This window comes from Rana temporaria, chromosome 6, assembly GCF_905171775.1.
Source record: "Rana temporaria chromosome 6, aRanTem1.1, whole genome shotgun sequence".
Classification (NCBI taxonomy): Eukaryota; Metazoa; Chordata; class Amphibia; order Anura; family Ranidae; genus Rana; species Rana temporaria.
The window spans coordinates 30,027,863-30,048,556 of NC_053494.1; the positions used below are offsets into that span (position 1 = coordinate 30,027,863).

At 44.1% G+C, this 20,694-nt stretch overlaps 1 protein-coding gene across 1 annotated transcript in view; it reads right to left on the reverse strand.

Annotated features, from left to right (window-relative positions):
- Positions 1–1,399: 1,399 nt before the first annotated feature.
- NLRC3 (NLR family CARD domain containing 3) overlaps positions 1,400–20,694 on the reverse strand; it is a 32,047-nt gene continuing 12,752 nt past the window's right edge. The window contains 11 exon segments of the mRNA XM_040358442.1: positions 1,400–1,813; positions 3,284–3,367; positions 5,642–5,725; positions 7,209–7,292; positions 9,568–9,651; positions 10,289–10,372; positions 13,268–13,351; positions 13,477–13,560; positions 16,923–17,000; positions 18,407–18,497; positions 18,654–18,757. Coding sequence (XP_040214376.1) covers positions 1,723–1,813; positions 3,284–3,367; positions 5,642–5,725; positions 7,209–7,292; positions 9,568–9,651; positions 10,289–10,372; positions 13,268–13,351; positions 13,477–13,560; positions 16,923–17,000; positions 18,407–18,497; positions 18,654–18,757 — 952 coding nt within the window. The 3' untranslated portion in view covers positions 1,400–1,722.

The window sequence follows — 20,694 nt, forward strand, 5'->3', positions numbered from 1 at the left end:
CAATGAAGTTCTCTTATTTAGTTGCTTTTCATCTATTAAACATACCACTGGAGGGCAAAAACACTGCACTTTACAAGTGTAGTTGCACTAATTTCCCCCAGAGCTTAGTGTGGTGATGGGGAACCTTGGCACCTCAGATGTTTTGGAACTACATTTCCCATGATGCTCATTTACACTGCAGAGTGCATGAGCATCATGGGAAATGTAGTTCCAAAACATCTTAGGGTGCCAAGGTTCCCCATCACTGCCATAGTGAATGAGGTGAAGCTTCACTTTGTAAAAAAAAATACCCAATCAGATGCAAGGAAAAAAACACAGCATTTTTGCTTGCACGTGATTGGATGATGAAAATCAGCAGGGCTTCATCACATTCACTAATCTCTGGGGAAAATGAGTGCAACTGGACTTGCAAAGTGCACAGTATATTTGTCTTTAGTAAATCAACCCCACAGAGTTTGTAGCTACAGTATGTCTGAGGGCTATAGAACACCTCTGCTTATGTTATAAAGCAGAAAAAAGGGAAAGGTGTTCTGTAGTCCTGCCTTAGGGTGAGTGAGCATCGTCACGCTTGGACAAGAAATGTTACTGGCTGGATCACAGGTAAAAATTAAATAGAAAAAGGAAAGGAATCCACCCACAACATCTAAGGACTGATAAGCTGCCATACATTGGAGGTTATTTATGTAAGGCAAATCCACTTTGCACTACAAAGTGCACTTGAAAGTTTAGTCGCTGTAAATCCTGAGGGATAAATCTGAAATGAGGGGAAGCTCTGCTGATTTTATCATCCAATAATGCGCAAGCTAAAATGCTGTTTTTCTTTCCTTGCATATCCCCCTCCGATCTACAACGACTGCACTTCCAAGTGCACTTTGCACTTGTAGTGCAAAGTGGATTTGCCTTTAGTAAATAACCCCCAATGTGTTTTTGCACTTATATTGTTTTAGCAAGGTAACATAAGAATTTAAGACCGGAACTTTATTTATGGCACTTAAAAGGAAAACAATAATTTTTGGTCAGTTTTATTGAATATTTACAAATTTATAGATTATTTGCATTCAATTGTGATGTTAGAATTTAAACATTTAAATTGGAATTCCAACTAATCCTAAAGCTACTCCCACCCCCATTCTAAAACGATTCTATCTACCTTGTACAATAAAAGACTTGCCTATTATGAAGCCGCTTTGGTCCGGTCACATGATCAATCTAGTGACGGCTTCAGTGTAAAGGAGAGGCAGTGACAACAGCTGCAGATACTGACGTCACCCATAGACTTACTATGGGGCTTCCGTTGTCGGGCCCCTTACAGGTGTAATATAAAAAAATAAAATAAAAACGCGAGGGGGGCCCTAGGGACCATTCGCCCCTTACAGGTGTAATGCAAAAATAAATAAATAAAAAAATGTGAAGGGTGCCAGCTGGGCCCCTTACAGGTGTAATGCCTGTACCCCCCTGATGGCGGCCCAGGTTAGCTTCAATCATCAAACAGCCAGCAGCGCAGTGCCACTTTTCTGAGCTCCCCACTTGTGCTTTCAGATAGATCTGCCTTAATGTGGATAAAATATGGATTTGCTGAGTATTGCACTTAATAGATTGAGAAGCAAACTCTATAATACCACAGGCTGGGTTTTCATCATATCCTCTTGTCTTTGAATTGTTCTCTTTTTCCTGCAGTGCCTAACCTTGTCCTGTACAAGCACTGCGCTGTCCTCCGGTTCTTCATATGGTCACTGTGCAGTTCGGAGCATCGCTCTTCAGGGTTTCCACTATCACCTTGGCACCAGAAGGCCCAATGTTATTCCCCTGTAAACTGTATAGCAAAAATCCCATGGTCACATTAACTATTATAAGTAAGAGGGAATTATAGAATATAAACATCAGTATGGAGAAGACAAATAAAAACTCCCAGATCAGGTGGTGCGTAAGGCTATGTTTCCACTAGTGCGACTTGTCATGCAACTTGGGACTGCAAAGTTGCATGACAAGTCGTACCTGATTTCCAATGAGTACTGTTCATATCTGTGCGACTTCAAAGTAGTCCCTGCACGGAGGATCTATCTCTAAATGTCACACGGTATTAGATACAGCACATATGTGAAAATTTCAAACAAGCTTTGAGGTTATTGTTAGGGCTGAAGATGTCTTACTTACTCCACTTCATAATAACTCTAGTTTGTAACTTGGCTGCTATGGAGGTTTCCACTTATTGTTAGGATGACTCAGGACTTTTGCCTACATTTTATATTGTACCCTTTTTTTGGACTCAAGATTGTATTTCTTTTCTTTGTGAAAATTTCAATAAAAACATTGAAATAAAAAGTAGTCCCTGCACTACTTTTGGTCCGACTTTGATGCAACTTGAGGTCCATAGTTCTCAAGCATTGCTTCAAGTCGTGGCAAAATCACGCGACTTTCAGGTCACAATAGTGGAAACAAAAGAAAAGGGGGAAAAAAACGATGTAAGGCAGTAACATGGACTAATCACCAGCACCGAGGATACCGGCAGAGAATATATGACATTTGGGTGATCTAGCTGTATACAGCCAAGATGGATTTACCTGGCTGATCACTATGGTGTCTCCTGAGTGCTAGACGCCCAATTCACTAACAAACCTGGATATTTGCAGAGGCATCTTTTCCTTGATAGCCGAGTCATTCAAGCATGCCTGGCAGCGACACCTTTGTAAGAAGCTTTGGATTGTCTTGATTTTTTTTCTGACCACATGATGCAGCAGATGCAGATCCAAGTGCAGAAAATGCACCCAGCAAATTAGCTTGCAGATTAGAATCCAGTATCTAATGTTAGGGCTCAGTGTACGGCATGTTTACAGCCACACTCTGTACACGAAACGTTTTTTTTCCAACGGACTCTTGGCTCAAACTTGTCCTGCATACACACAGTCACACCAGATTCCGATCGTCAAAGCAATGATGTACAACACTACGACGAGACGAGAAAAACGAAGTTCAATGCTTCTGAGCATGCGTCGTCATGATTCTGAGCATGCGTGGTTTTTGGCTCGTCAGAATTGCATACAGACAATCAGAATTTCCTCCAAGAACTTTTCTTGTCAGAAAATTTGAGAACCGCCTCTCAAATTTTTCTTGGCGGAAATTCCGATAGAGCCTACACACCGTCAGAATTTCCGACCAAAAGCTCACATTGGACTTTTCTTGTCGGAATTTCCGATTCTGTGTACCCGGCATTACTCTTCATATTACGGGACCGGTGGAATGGGGGAGAGGAGACAAAACTCTGACCAGTAATGAAATTGCATACCTGAGAGACAGGAGAGAAGAGTTTCCCGAAATGGCGTTTGCCAAACAGATAGCGCCATCCAGACCAATAGAGTTTTCCTGCAGGCTGGAACGATACAATACAAGCTGTCATCTGCACAACTCTTACATATCTGTCTATATTATTGCTCATTACATATACAGGTTCTGCCTCCTGCTCCAGTACTTGTGCTTTACTGCTGCTTCTCACATACTGACTTTTGTTCAGAAAATTCGGAAAATCTATAGGTTGGCCACATGCTAACCAATCGAATTGTACAGTCTCCTTTAGATATACCCAATTACATTTTTTACAGGTACTTAATTAGCCCTGACAATTCACATATGTTGTTACACGTTCACATCAGTCCCTGCCCTCAAGGAGCTTACACTCTAAGGTCCCCAACTCACATTCATACATACGAGGGCCAATTACCCTGTCAGCCAGTCTTTGGAGTGTGGGAGGAAACCCACGCAGGTACAGGGAGAACATGCAAACACCAAGCAGGTATTGTCATGGTTGGGATTTGAACCGACAACCCTAGTGCTGCCAGGCAGAAGTGCTAACCACTTAACTTATCTATCCCTTAGGGCAGCACAGTGGCTATTCATTTTGTGGTAACTCAAAAGTTGATAGTACAAAGAATATATGGCCAAATTGTAACGTTTGTGGTGACCCAAGTATGCTCTCATTAACTGATCTCTTATCTCAGCATCTGATTGCACTGAAATGCTAACTCCATCTATTTGCTAATTTACAAATCTCCACATCGAACACAATAAGAGCCTATTCATGGGATTGTTGCATTAAAGCAGAACTTTACTCATAATAATTTCATAAAAAATATTGTTCTTTAGCAAGGAACATACATTCCACATTAATAATTATGCTACCAAAATGAGTGTGTGCTGTAAATTGCCTCCAGCATTGCTCCTGTTTCTTCTTGCTGGAGGCTGCCATTTTGCTGAAGCACAGAGCCCCTAAGCAGCAGTAAGTCTTTAGGCTGCCAGCAGATCGGCCTCTAGAAGCTCAGATTTTTGGCAGAATGCCAAAAAATAAAGAACACCTGAGCATCTGCAGAGCGGGGGTGAGATCATGTATTACTGGATTTTACACAGTATAGACACTTATTTTTTTATATTTTACATGGCTACAAAAGGAACCAGACTGAAGTGATCTAGAAGGACTTAAAAGGGTTGTAAGGGTTCATGTTTTTTCACCTTAATGCATCCTATGCATTAAGGTGAAAAAACATCTGATGTTTTCCAGCCCCCCGCCCTTTGGTTTACTTACCTGAGCCCCACGTCAAGAACGTGCTTGATCTCAGCCCGGTCTTCTCGGCTCTTCATTGGATAGATTGATAGCAGTGCAGCCATTGGCTCGCACTGCTGTCAATCAACTCCAATGACGTGGGTGGGGGGCGGGGTCGAGTCCTGTAGTTGGCGGCTATAGACGCCGAATACAGGACTCAGGAGCGCGCCCACAAGGTAACCCCCTTGGGAGAGCGCTTCCCAGGGGGGGGGGGGGGGGGTTACCAGAAGCGGGGAGGAGCCGAGACAGCTGCTGAGGGACCCCAGAAGATGTGGATCGGGGCCACTCTGTGCAAAACGAACTGCACAGTGGAGTAAGTATAACATGTTTGTTATTTAAAAACAAAAAAAAAATGAAAGCTTTACAACCCCTTTAATTTTCTGACTGAATATACAGAGTGGCACCGCATTGCACCAACATACATTCTACTATTTCACACTGGTGTGAGTGGCCCTAACAAAAATATAAAAGACCAATCACTGTGCAGTAATACAACGCAGAAAGCAAACCTGCACATGTAATGGGTAAATATTTCTGTGCCCTCTTTCCCTATTCAGTGGGTAACGGTAAAATTAAAGGGGTTGTAAAGGTTTGTTTTTTATTTTCTAAATAGGTTCCTTTAAGTTAGTGCATTGTTGGTTCACTTACCTTTTCCTTCCATTTCCCTTCTAAATGTTTTTTTTCTTTGTTTGAATTTCTCACTTCCTGTTTCTCCTCAGTAAGCTTTCCACCATCATCCGAGCGGTGGAAAGTCAGTCAGAACAGCTTACTGAGGAGGAACAGGAAGTGAGAAATTCAGACAAAGAAAACAAAAACATTTAGAAGGGAAATGGAAGGAAAAGGTAAGTGAACCAACAATGCACTAGCTTAAAGGAACCTGATTAGAAAATAAAAAACAAACCTTTACAACCCCTTTAACAAAAAAAAGGGAAACTTGTAAACTTTCACAAACAATTACCAAAAACCATTAAACTTTCACTTTATGAGGAATGGAGAGTCATAATTCTGTACGGTGCTCAGTTTAAATTGATCTCCTCTGTTGGTACTTACTTGAGGATCTTCAATGTGCAGTTAACTTTGAGAGCTCCTGCCAAGGCTTTGGCTCCTACAAGGCCGATGTGGTTCCCTCGCAGACTGTTGGCAGACACAATTTAAGTGTTAGTTGTTACCGCATACTCACAAAACAATCACTAAGATTATAAAGTGATGGATAAAAACATATATTTTATTCTTGGAGTCATGTTCATGAAGACACTTACACCGATATGCCATGAGTGGCGTGAAGCGTGAAAGCAGAAGGTACTCAGTGAGGTTAAAGCACTGTCTACAACAGGGGTCTCAAACTGGCAGCCCTCCAGCTGTTGTGGAACTACAAGTCCAATCGTGCCTCTGCAAGTCATGCTTGTAACTATCAGCCTTGCAATGCCTCATGGGACTTGTAGTTCTGCAACAGCTGGAGGGCTGCCAGATTGAGACCCCTGGTCTACAGCAATACAATAATACAAACCCAAAAGAAGGTGAACCTATCCCCACGAGTAAATACCCTTGTATACCTGCAAGCCCTGTTTTTAGTCCCTCCTCATTCTGAGGTTACCGCCGTAGCCAAAAACATACATGCAAAAAGGTGGGTTGTATCGCTCAGGGAAACGAAAGAACAGAGAGTCCCTGAAGATATAGAGGGCTACTATAGGCTGTAAAGGATGGTCAGGGAAACTTTATATAATAAAAATAGTTTATTGTATCAAGTGCCAAGGTAACAAATTCAAAATATCGCTGTAAATAACAAATCTCAGAAACTAGCTGCTGTTTGCCGGTGATCTGCCGAGCTGGTTCCGGCTATCGTGAAAGTTCCTTCAAGGACTGCGCAGGCGCAGACTTGCCGACGGAAATCTCCGAACCTCGGCCGGTGATCTGACGATATGGTTCCAGTCTTGACTGCGCAGGCGCAATCCTTGCCGATGGAAATCACCGAACCTCCAGGGCGACGTGGAATTTGAGGTAAGTGGCCAGTCGGCCTCACGTCCTCGCTGCGCTCACTCGGCCTCCTTGCGCTTTTTTTTAACATCCTCCAATCCACGGGGATGTTAAGGAATGAGCCTGGATGCCGCCCGAGGTTCGGAGATTTCCGTGGGCTTTGTCTGCGCCTGCACAGTCAGGCAGGGAACCATGTCAATAGGGGAACTAGATCGACAAGACACCGGAGGAGAGAGCCGTACAGGCTGTGCTCTTGCTCTCCTTGCAGAGTCGCACTGCACTGGAGTTAACACAGAGTAGCGCTCAGACAGCAGCACCCCTAAGGACTCTTTGCGGCACCCCAGGGTGTTGTGACACCCCGGTTGAAACACCCTGATCTAGATCAGGGTTTCTCAACTCCAGTCCTCGAGGTGCCCCAACAGGTCATGTTTTCAGGCTTTCCATCATTTTGCACAGGTGATTTGATCAGTTTCACTGCCTTAGTAATTAACACAGCTATTTCATCTGAGGGAAATCCTGAAAACATGACCTGTTGGGGCGCCTTGAGGACTGGAGTTGAGAAACACTGATCTAGATAATGGTTTAATACGATTTTATTGTAAAACTGGTTATTTACTTCTAAAAATGATCTGAACATACTCACTCAAGAGTGGTAAGACTCTCATTGACCAGCAACGTCTCTGCCAGAGCCTGTGCCCCGGATGGTCCAATGGCGGTTCCCTGTAAACTGCAACATTATTGTCAATCAGTAATACAAGGAAAGAAACAAAACAACATGCTCATATATTATGCAATACCTCTGGATTGAGGTGTTAATAGGAAAACAAAAGAGATGTTTTCCCATTACCACCACCGCCTCTGCACCTCATCCAATCAAAGAACAATTTTCATTTATTCAGAAAATGCAAAGTATTCTCCAAATGGTGCCCATGCTGTGCAGCCAACCTTGTGTGTTCCCAGTGCCGGCCACTCTGCGTGGGACCCAGAAGCTGGTGGAGATCAGTGGGCTAGCAGCGTGTCTACTTCTATTATTCCCCACTTCCAGGGGCATTGACCAGGTATGGTACATACATAGTTACATTGGTCCATGCTTTGGATGCGTTTTATAACAGAAAGTAGAAAATATGGGCCAGATTCTCGTAGAATGGCGTATCTTAGTGGCGGCGTAACGTATCCGATTTACGCTACGCCGCCGCAAGTTTTTCAGGCAAGTGCTTGATTCACAAAGCACTTGACTGTAAAGTAAAATCACGCGGCATAATTCAACTTCGGCGGGTAGGGGGCGTGTATCATTTAAATGAAGCGCGTCCCCGCGCCTAACGAACTGCGCATGCGCTGTCCGTAAAATATCCCAGTGTGCATTGCTCCAAAATGACGTCGCAAGGACATCATTGGTTTTGACGTGAACGTAAATGACGTCCAGCCCCATTCACGGACGAATTACGCAAACGACGTAACTTTTTTAAATTTTGACGCGGGAACGACGGCCATACTTAACATTGGTTGCGCCTCATAGACCCAGGGGCAACTTTACGCCGGGAAAAGCCTAACGTAAACGTCGTAACTTTACTGCGTCGGACGCGCGTACGTTCGGGAATTCGCATATCAAACTAATTTGCATACTCAACGCGGATTTCAACGGAAGCGACACCTAGCGGGCCAAAAAAAAAATGCAGTTAAGATCCGACGGCGTAAGAGACTTACGCCTGTCGGATCTAATGGATATCTATGCGTAACTGATTCTAAGAATCAGGCGCATAGATACGACGGCTCAACTCAGAGATACGACGGCGTATCTGGAGATACGCCGTCGTATCTCTTTTGTGAATCTGGGCCTATGTTGTTTTTTTCAAAATGTATATAATAAATATAAATAAAAATATTATTTATATAATAAAAAAACAGGATCAAACACTAAAAGAAAGCTCTATTTGTGTGAAAACAAAAATGATATAAATCAATAGGATAACTTTCCAGATTCCCCCTATAGGTATTGCTATTGTGTTATGCTCACACTCTTCTAGAGCTGTATCTCAACCTTATTTTATTAAATCGTCTATTCCTCATGTTTGATAATTGCAGCATGCCTCTACGCTATCTACAGAAGTCTGTTGATCCCCCATTATTTTCCATCTCTCTCCCCCTTTTTATTTGTTTTATTTTATTACCCCTTTGTATTTGTGTCTTATATTTTTGTATTGAAACAATCAAAACTTAATAAAAATTGTCAATTAAAACAACAAAAATGATATAAATCTAGTGTTGCATGACTGCGCAATTGCCAAAAAATTGCAACACAGTACAGGCAGTGGCGTAGCGTGGGTTGTCAGCACCTGGGGCGAAGCAAGTAATTTGCACCCCTTGACCCATGGACTTACCTATTTTTAGCTAGTCCCAGTCTGGTCACATGATCCACTGTGTGAGAAAGCTATGGCTGTAGGAAGAGGAGAGCGTGCTTGATAATGACTGGTAAAATCATGCATATGTTCCTATGTCCCATCTGTTGTTGGCACTCCCTCCTCTCCACACTAGTGACAGCGCCCCTCTAAATTTTGTGCCCGGGGTGGTGGCACCCCTCGCCCCCCCCCCCCCCCCCCCCCCACGCTATGCCACTGAGTACAGGTCATTAGTCTGGTCATATAGATTAGCCGTGGTTCACATCAGTGGAATTTGTCAGTTTGTATGACAAATCGCACCCCGTTGCCAGCAATGGAGCCGTTCGAATTGTGGTGACTCAAGTCGCAGCGGCTTTGAAAAAAGTTCCTGCACTACTTTTTTGCGATTTCATTGCAACTTGTATAGAGTTCTGTTATTCAGGAAGTAGCGCAAATTCAAAACCGCAGTGGTGTGAACCAGGGCTAAAGCAGGCAAAAAAAAGAAAAAAGAAGAAGTGTATATAAGGCACCTTTTGCCCAGAGGATGGTGGCACATTAGTCAGCTTATTGTATTCCTATACTGTGTGTGCTTCTGTACATCCTCATTGTGCTGAGGACTTCACTTACTAGAGAGCTGAAAGAGTAGAGTTCTCCTGCAGAGCCTTGCAGAGCGCAGACACCCCCTCATCTCCGATGGCATTTTCCTGCAGACTAATGAGAAAATACAACAAACCTTGATATTCTGTTTATTGAAGTGCAGCAAGGTGTAACGGTGTAAAGGTGTTATGGTTAGTATTGCTTCTGAGCATGCGTGTTTGTACTTTGGATTTTTTTCCGACTGACACGATCTGATAATCTGACATCACACATTTGTTGTCAGAAAATTTTAAAGCATGCTATCCAACATTTGTTGTCGGAGATTCCGACGCAGTCAGGGACATAGTCAAGTAGAGCCTGGATCATACACGGTAACAGCAGGGTGGTCAGGAGGCATTTAGTTTAAATTTATTCATATATTAATACTTTTTTTTTTTTTTTATTTGGGCAGAAAATCGCCAATCGACAACACAAAATCGCCAATCGACAACACCCGCATTTTCATTCATTTTAATGGGAATAAAAATGCTCAAATCTGCCTGATTCAAGTTACAAAAAAAGCTCCAGAACTTTTTTGAGCTTCAGGCGACTTGTAGTGGACATGTGAACCATCTCCATAAAGAATTGTTGATTTTATCCAAAAAACGCAAAGGTGTGAATGGGGCCTTATAGGGTTTTGTGTCACATTTTACACTGGGACCCAGTCAATACGGCTGCACAGCTACTAAGTGCAAATACATGGCACACTTACTCTAAACAGCGTAAACACGTGTTCACTCGAAGCGCATCGGCAAGGGACCTCGCTGATCCCACTCGTAGGAAATTCCACTGGAGACTGAAAGACACAGGAGATCAGAGTCAAGGTGTTAATATGGGAAAGTTATCCAGCAACTGAATTTGTGCCACCTGGTGACTGGCAATATTATATTAACGTGGAACTTTACCCACAAGAACTTGATAAAAAATATTGTTCTTTAGCAAGGAACATACATTCCACATTAATAATTATGCTACCAAAAATCAGTGTGTTCTGTGTCATAGGAACAAGCGGGGGGCGGGCTGACCATTGAGGCACCACTGCCCGAGGGCCCCATGCCACTAGGGGGCCCCATGCCACTAGGGGGCCCATGCCACTAGGGGGCCCCATCAGGGTTGCCAGGCTCAGTAAAACCAGGGACAGTATGTAAAAAATCTGTGTTTTTTTTTTACATCTGTCCCTGATATGTCCTAAACCGACATGCTTTTGATGTGAAAATCCTGGGATTTTAGCTGCCCCGCCTCTGCACTGCCTTCTGGCATGGTGGCCATCTGTAAGCCCGGGGGCCCCCATAATCTTCTATTGCCCGGGGGCCCCATGAGTTCTCAGTCCGCCCCTGGGAACAAGATTATTGGTGACGCTTTAAAAGATATTCCTGGATAGTCAAAAAGAGTGTTTACCAAACCCTGATAGTAAACATAGCTATGACATCATCACTGTGCAGAGATCAAAGCTGTGTGAGGGACCCATAGGCTTTACCCACTATAGGAGGAGCGGGAAGAAGACCAGTCACCCTGTACAAGGAGAGAGGGCAGCGGTGACCGGTCTTTATTACAGGAAGCTCCTACTTGGAACTTCCTGAATCAAAGGTTGAATTACTGCACAGATCTGGAAGAAATACACAAAACACTAAGATTCAAAAAAGAATACACATGTCTCTTGTATTTAGACAATAATTGCTTACCTGGGAATCCAGCTTTAACCACTAGCCGACCAGCCGCCGCAGTTTTACGGCGGCAGGTCGGCTCGGCTGCGCGAAATCACGTAATATAACGTGATTTCGCATTTCAGCCACTAGGGGCGCACCCCCTGCTCGCCCCTGTTGCCAACGCACATGCCCCCTACTCACCCTGGTGCCGGCGGGCACGATCACCCGCCGGGCATCCGCGATCGCTCGTTACAGAGCGAGAACCTGGAGCTGTGTGTGTAAACACACAGCTCCCGGCCCTTTCAGGGGGAGAAATGACTGATCGCATGTTTATACAATGTATGAACAGTGATCAGTCATTTCCCCCAGTCAGTCCCACCCCCCTTCAGTTAGAACACACCCAGGGAACATAATTAACCCCTTCCTCGCCCCCTAGTGTTAACCCCTTCCCTGCCAGTGACATTTTTACAGTAATCAATGCATTTTATAGCACTGATCGCTATAAAAATGCCAATGGTTCCAAAAATGTGTCCGCCATAAGGTCGCAGAGTAGCGATAAAAATCGCAGATCGCCGCCATTACTAGTAAAAAAAAAAAAAATATTAATAAAAATGCCATAAAACTACCCCCTATTTTGTAAACGCTATAACTTTTGCGCAAACCAATCAATAAACGCTTATTGCGATTTTTTTTAACGAAAAATATGTAGAAGAATACGTATCGACCTAAACTGAGGAAAAAAATAATTTTTTTTATATATTTTTGGGGGATATTTATTATAGCAAAAAGTAAAAAATATTCATTTTTTTTTTCAAAATTGTCGCTCTATTTTTATTTATAGCGCAAAAAATAAAAACCGCAGAGGTGATCAAATACCACCAAAAGAAAACTATTTGTGGGGAAAAAAAGGACGCCAATTTTGTTTGGGAGCCACGTCGCACGACCGCGCAATTGTCAGTTAAAGCAACGCAGTGCCGAATCACAAAAAGTGGCCCGGTCATTGACCAGCAAAATGGTCCGGGGGGGGAAGTATTTAAAGTGTTACTAAACCCAGGACTCTGAATTCACTATATCTGGTCTCCCACAGTACATGGAAAACGCAATACTTTTAGTAAATATGAACTGCTAAATACCCTCTCATCAGCAATATATAGCAGTCTTGTTAACTATATCAGTGTATAGTTAAAGCTTGTAGGAGGAGTTTTCATTCTCCCCTGATTGTCCTATGTGGCTGTATGACCCCCTGACCCTGACTGCTGATTGGCCCTGTGCTGATCACATGCATCCTCCAAAGGAAAAAAAACCCTCTAGGCTCTGTTCTATCAGGAGATGGTTTGGGGACTGTGGAAAAGGGGAGGATCAGAGAAGACCGGATCAATCAGCCTTTTTACACAATGCAGAGGAATAGCCCCTTGTAACACTTAGCAGAGCCAGCTGCATGACACCAATATTCTTTTCAGCTGTCCCTAAGGGGGGTATTCAGACCACACCCCCTTCTTCCCACTACCCACCAATGTAAAATGCATTTTTCCCACTGACCACCAATGAATTGTTTTTTGGAATGGTTCCCTGAGACCTGGAAATTATTTCAAGGGTTCCTCTGCGTTTAAACGGTAAAGAAAGGCTGATCTAGAGTGACCAGAAACTGTTGGTTCATTCATTGGCTGCCCTTTCAATAAGGTAATTAAGGAGATTTACTGCACATGACTTTTTTATTTCCCAAAACAATTGCACTCATTGAGCCCTGGTTCACACTGGGTACGATTTGGAACGATTTGAGATATGATTTGACATGTCAAATCGCATCTCAAATCGGCGGCAATTGTCGGCAATGCACTGTCCTAATCAGTGCGACGCCGCATCTGCGATTTCAAAAAGTAGTTCCTGTACTACTTTTTGCGATTTTGGGCCGCGATTTACATAAAATTGCGGCCGAAATCGCGGCAAAATCGCAGCCGCGAAATCGCGGTAAAAATCGCGCATTTTACCGCGATTTTTAATTCACAGCAGTGTGAACCTAGGCTGAGTTGAATGAAGAAACGTACTGTAGAGTGTCCAGACTGTGGTTCTCCCTCAGGGCTCCAGACAAGGCCTCCACTCCCTCGTCATGCAGAAGGTTGGCCGTCAGACTGTAAGGGCAGAGGGCACAGATATTGTCCTTTATACAGTTCTGTACAGAGTGATATTTTATAAAATACAACAAGCATCAGACAAACCCTAAGTTGGGTGAAGTGCACAGAAGATGCTTACTTACTCTAAGTGTGTCAGTGTGGTGTTGGTGTGGAGGGCCTGGGCCAGAGCTCGGGCTCCCTCGATGCTGATGGAATTCTCACGCAAGCTGAGAGAAAAAAAACAGAAAAATTTAGACAACCGAAACTGGACAATGGAAATCAAACATCGGCCTAGGATCACCTCCTTCGTGTCCCACTTTATATACCTTATATTATTACCAAAAGTATTGGGACAACACCTGCCGTTACACGCACATGATCTTTAATGGCATCCCAATCTTAGTCCATAGGGTCTAATATTGAGTTGGCCCCACCCAGAAGCGATTCAGTTCGCATGCGCCACGCTTTATAAGTTTTTCATTCATTCATTCATTCACCCTTTGCAGCTATAACAGCTTCAACTCTTCTGGGAAGGCTGTCCACAAGGTTTAGGAGTGTGTCTATGGGAATGTTTGACCATTCTTCCAGTACATACAATAGACCACTGTTCTGTCTGTGTACTGAAGCATAAGCGTCTGCTGGTGGACATCGTGTCCACTGTACCCAAAATCAGATCCCGCTGTGTCTGATCACAGCGGGGGCGGCGGCACACGCATGGGCCTAAACCCATACGTGCAGGATCTTGTACCTAGTACGTGATCCTGCACCCATGGGTTTAGGGCCCACGCAGAAGAACCGCCTTGCCACTGTATATCTACAGTATACGGTTGGCAAGCGGTTAATGCATTTCAGCCTTGTTGGCCTTATTTATGATGAATAAGGCCGACAAGGCTGAAATGTGTTAACAACTGCTGTATCAATATTGTGTTTTGTGAATACATTTGCCGTTTTTTTAAAGCGGATGTGCGCTGAAAAAAAAATAATTTAAAAGCCAGCACCTACAAATACTGCAGCTGCTGACTTTAATATTAGGACACTTGCCTGTCCTGGAGGTCCAGCGCCGTCCGCAGCAGAAGACGAGCGATCGGTCGTCACTCTGCTGCCCCCCCACCTTCACTGCCCGGTTCCCTACGGCGCATGCGCGAGTCGCACTTACGCCTGCCGATTGGCTCCCGCTGTGTACTGGGAGCCGAGTACACAACGGGGGGGGCAACGGGATGGTGACGTCATGCCCGCAGTCTGCCCGAGACTGTGTGGCTGGAAGTGGGTGCAAATACCTGTCTTTAGACAGGTGTCTGCACCCCCCTCCCCCCTTAAAGGTGTCAAATGTGACACCGGAGGGGGGAGGGTTCCGATCAGCGGGAGTTCCACTTTAGGGTGGAGCTCCGCTTTAAAGAGCATGCATGGAGTAGTAGATTGTCTTCCTTCATGATTGTGTCTGCAGCTGTGTGACTACCCATCACGCACCCGTCAGCTCTGAGGGATTCTCACATATCATCGGGTTGTAGCATCTTATATCTAATTTATAGTTTGTTGCACTACCTTCATTGATCACTTATACTGTAACTGCACTGACATGCACAAATAGATAAGTGGCCCACTCATTGGGGGTTATTTACGAAAGGCAAATCCACTTTGCACTACAAGTGCACTTGGAAGTGTAGTCACTGTAGATCCGAGGGGGACATGCAAGAAAATGTTTTGCTTGCACATGATTGGATGATAAAATCAGCAGAGCTTCCCCTCATTTCAGATCTTCCCCTCAGATTTACAGCGACTGCACTTCCAAGTGCACTTGTAGTGCAGCGTGAATTTGCCTTTAGTAAATCAACCCCAAAGTGAGTCGCTCATCACTTGCGCTGCTGTAAAATTCCCGGGTTCTGCTCCAGCTCATTGGACTCCAGCAAATCAGTCAGAAAAGAAAAGGAATCACTGCACTCTGGGCTGCAGCAACTGTTCTTGTTTATTGAATTGTAGCAGGGGGGCCCTCTAGAGTTGACTCCTACTAATCAATAAGCAAAAAAGGTTGCTGCAGGTCGAAGTGCGTAGATCAGGGGTGTTGCTAGAGCCTGGCACTAAGGGCACATGCCCCAGATCTTCTTTCAGATATGGAGACGACCCACTCTGTGCTTTATACAGTTTTGGAACATTGTATATTTTATCTGCTTTTTAACCTATCCTTTATTTATTTGTCATTCATAATGTAATGTTACAGTTTTTACACCAACTCGTTCTTGCTAATTAAAAAGAATACATTAGTCTGATGCCGCGTACACACGTTCGTTTTTCGGCATTAAAAAAAACAACGTTTTTCAGCATGTCCAAAAAACAAAGTTTTTCCAACTTCATCATTAAAAACGACATTGCCCACACACCATCGTTTTTACAAAATGATGAACAAAGCGCGGTGACGTAGAACACGTACGACGGCACTCTAAAGGGGAAGTTCCATTCGCCTTTGGGCTGCTTTTAGCTGATTCCTTGTTAGTAAAAGACGATTCGCGCTTTTCTGTCTGTTACAGCGTGATGAATGTGCTTACTCCATTATGAATGGTAGTTTTACCTGAACAAGCCGAAAAACGACCGTGTGTACAGGGCATTAGATTTGAGTCAAATGGGTCCTCATGGTATCCTAGTAGCCCCTCAACATTTTAGTCTGTATGCCAAGAGGTGCCCCAGGTCTATTAGCATAACTCCCAATATTTTGAGATGGGAATGAGGGACACCTATTAGCAAACGTATGTAGGCGTAGGACACGCCTCCTGCCACACCCCCTTAAAGGAGAATTAACACAAAACAAAAGGTTTATTAAATCCACAAGTGCTTTTTTTTTACCACACTATTCCTTTATATTGGCTTTTAAAATTTACAAATGCAGCCATTCTGAATTTGGAAGAAAGGACTGGGGAAACACTTTTTGGTAGGTATATATAATACATTTTATATACAGCTATATAGATCAACCAAAATGAGAGACAAATGAGGAGGAATGAGGGACAGAGGGACATTGCTCCAAATCAGGGACAGTCCCTCAAAATCAGGGACAGTTGGGAGCTATGTATTAGGACCTTAGAGATACCCCTGGTGGCAGGGGTGGACTGACCATTGAGTCACTCGGGCACTGCCCGAGGGCCCATGCCACTAGGGGGGCCCCATCAGGGTTGCCAGCTCAGTAAAACCAGGGACAGTATGTAAAAATCGATGTTTTTTTTTACATCTGTCCCTGATATGTCCGAAACCGACATGCTTTTGATGTGAAAATCCCAAGATTTTAGCTGCCCCGCCTCTGCACTGCCTCCTGGCGTGGTGGCCTGTCTGTAAGCCCAGGGGCCCCATAATCTTCTATTGCCCGGGGGCCCCATGAGTTGTCAGTCCGCCCCCTGCCTGGTGGTGATTAATTTCCTTTTCTGACATTCATTGCAGCATTATGCTTATAACCAGGAATCCCGCCAGCCGAGAATGTGGTCTCTGGTTAGCCCACAAATTAGGGGCTAATAAGTGCAAATAAGGAAGTAGACATCCCCATTATAAAAGGAATAAGTTCACTATAATGTATTGTAATTGGCATATACAGAGATTCCAGGCTCACTTTAGGTGTTTCAGGCTCTGATTCTTGCTGAGGCCAATGGTCAGAGATTTAAGGCCTTGGTTGCATGATGGAATTACTCTTCAGACTGAAACAGAAAGAATTCAGTTAATACACAGCATAAAAAAACAGGTCTTTGTTTTTTTTTAATAACAGACTTATAACTAGAGATCCGTACAGGTTTTGGTCCAAACTTGAAGCCCTACATGGCCATGTGACAAAATAAAGTGTTTGTAAAGGCTGAAGTTTTTTTTATATTCATGCATTCTAGGTAAAAATACTTCAGTGTGCAGCTCCCCCCTCAGCACTCCCAATACTTACCCAAGGCCGATCTTGATCCAGCGATGTGCACGAGACCCAAGGCTCTCCCAGGCCCTCCTGATTGGCTGAGATGTTGGCTCCTGCTGCTGTCAATCCTAGCCAGTGAGGTGGGGGCAGGGTTGACCCGTGCTCTCTGTGTCTTATGGACGGCTTACTATGGGGGCACACAGCAAGGGGAAGGGGGCCCAGAGCGCCGGTGGGGGTACCCAAGAGGAGGGAGGATCAGGGGCTGCCTGTGCAAACCACTGCACAGAGCAGGTAAGTATTATATATATATTTTTTATCATCAGAGCCAAACATACCGAGAGCGCTTCTCAATACCGTCTTCATAATAGTAGTTGCTAATCTATTGAATCTTATATTTTATATCACAAGTTAAGGACATGTTCATTATCTGTATGCAAGTTGTATTAAATTTAGAATACAGTTTGTGCTTAAAAGTTTGCATACCCTGGCAGAAATTGTGAAATTATGGCATTGATATAAAAACATGACTGACTGTGGGTTGCTGGGGGGGTCTTATGTTGCTGGAGGGGCCAGTTGTTGCTGACAGAGATCTACTGTTGGGGGAGGGTCTATTGTTGATGGCAGCCAGAGAGTCTATTAATGCTGAGCTGTGGCGAGATCTGTTGATTGCTGCCGGGAGTCTATTGTTGCCGGCTGGGGAAATTTTGTTGTGGGTGGTCCATTGTTGTTAGGGGATCTATGTTGCTGGCTGCAGGGGATCTATTTTACAGCTTTTCTTGATATCATTACTAAATTCCATACAAATGACTTAGCACCACAAAATGATACTTTGTTCTGTATTGACCTGAAAGGGACGGTACTGGGAGGTGGGGAAGGGGTGGAGAAAAGGGGTAACCCGGAAAGGGGGAGTTCCTGCACCTATTGTCTGAGAAAAAAAGCCTCGGGTTACATACTCTTTAATTGTTCAGAAGGCCTTTTACAACTAGTGACTTAGCCAGTGAGCTCAGTGCCCCTGAGACAGGTATACATTGGAATGGTGGATGCCAGGATCTGACATGGAAGATAGACAGGTTTGATGCTGGGGCTGAAAAAACACTTGTATGTACATTGTGAGTTCCCAGAAAAGTCAGGTGACACCTTGCAGGAGGATATGCATTGTACTAGGGTGTAAATACACCGGAATACACTGTGGGCATCACTTACTTCTAAGGTAATTATAACCTGAGTTCTTGGTGAGAGCTGCCGCCAGGGCTGTTGCTCCTTGGTCTCCCAACGTGTTGCTTGGATAACCTGAATGTAGAAATAACAGGTGTTTGTCAGCAGATGGGCACAGGAATGTACAAGTAGTGAGTTCAATGAAACGTGAGAAGGTTAAATGTTTATTCCTATAATTTGTGATACGGAGGAGTAATAACAGTGAGGACACAGAGGGCGGGCAGTTACAACTATAATCATGGACTCACCATAGCTCCTGGAGGCACTTGGTTTGTCTTTGAGGCCTGGCTGCCAGGCTCTCTGCCCCCTCCCAGGCAATGCCGTTCTTCTGAATGCTGCAAGATAAACAGGCATCAGGCACGCTTTAGTTTTCTCCAACTAAGATCGGTCTTATCAACAGAACAGCCCCAAAAAACATTCAAAGGCCAGATTCAGGTAGAATACGTTATGCTGCGGCGGCGTAACGTATCCCATGTTACGTTACACCGCCGCAGTTTACAGCTTAAGTGCCTGATTCACAAAGCTCTTACCTGTAAACTTGCGGCGGTGTAATGTAAATCCGCTCGCGCAAGCCCGCCTAATTCAAATGGGGGCGGGCACCATTTAAATTAGGCGCGTTCCCGCGCCGAACGTACTGCGCATGCTCCGTCCGTCAAATTACCCGACGTGCATTGCGCTAAATGACGTCGCAAGGACGTCATTGGTTTCGACGTTAACGTAAATGGTGCCCAGCGCCATTCATGGTCGACTTACGCAAACGGCGTGAATTTTAAAATTTCGACGCGGGAACGACGGCCATACTTAACAGGGTTACACCACCTAGAGGGCAGCCTTAGTTTTACGCGGCGTATCTGAACGGAAACTACGTATATTTAGAGCGACGGGTAAAGCGTACGTTCGTGAATCGCCATAACTAGTCATTTGCATATTCTACGCCGACCGCAATGGAATCGCCACCTAGCGGCCGGCCTAGAATTGCATCCTAAGATCCGACGGGTGTAAGTCCATTATCTCTCCCGTCGTATCTCTTTTGTGAATCTGGCCCATAGTCTCCATACAATATATATATATATAAATGATTCACAATGATTTAATGACTGTAGTCAACTGAGATTCCCCATATTCTCCTGGGGTAGACAGACCTAAGCAGCTGGCAATTGTTTGCTTTGATCTGTTCAGTCATTTTTGTTATTGTAATCTGGTTGAAATATTCAGAAAATTGTCCTGTGCGTGTGGTCAATATATCTAGAGGTATTTGCAATGTACAGACTGATACAGTGAGTATGGCGGAACTTGGTGGCCCGGGTCCCTGGATGGTCTACCAACAGGGACATCTTTTTTCTACTCTTCCTTCTGCTCTTTCTCTTTTTTTTTTCTCTTTCACCTGTTTTTTCTCTTTCCCTGTTTTCCCCTGAGGTTTGAAAATTGTTTTTTGAGTCACAGTTACACGACTCGAATTCAGGGCTGTAATCTCCCATTCATTACGGATGTCATAGCTCTCTTAAGCCTCATACACACGGTCGGACTTCAAACAAACTTTTCCGTGGATTTTTGTTTGAAGGGCGTTGGCCGTGAACTTGGTATGCATACACACGGCAGGACTTTTTCAAAAGCTTCCCAAAATCACGTGGTTTTTCTGCTCTTTACCGCCACCCTTTGGTCAACTTCTGCTATTGTTGGTTGATTTTAACATTGGTTCTGGGCATGCGCATTTGTACTTCGGACTAAACTCAGATGGATTTCTGTACACACGGCAGGATTTTGCACTGTAGGACTATTGTTGCCGAAAAGTTTGAGCGAACTTTAGTCTGATGAAAACCGAAAAAGTTTGGTCCGATGGAGCGTACACACGGTCTGATTTTTCTGAAAACCTGCTAATTTTGAAGTTTGTTGTCAAAAAGTCTGATCGTGTGTATGGGGCTTTATTCTCATTTACAGATGTCATAGCACTCTTATTCTCATTTATTTGTGGTGCTGTTATCAAGAACATGGATTATGCCCCATTGGAATGAACAAACAGCATATAAACGCTAGGAGGTTGTGGAACTTTGTTTTTCATACAATTTGCATAACCTGACGTTGTGTGACACCTTTACACATGCGACTCATGTTGTATATTGCCTTATTCAGAACTATGTGCTTCTACTTCTTTGTGCTTTTTCAAAACAATAAAGATTATTGAAACATGAAAATATATCTAGAGACACGCCTTTTTTTTTTGCTGTCTTTGCCCCATTGGCAGATTTCCCTTCACTTCCTGCTCCAGAGACAG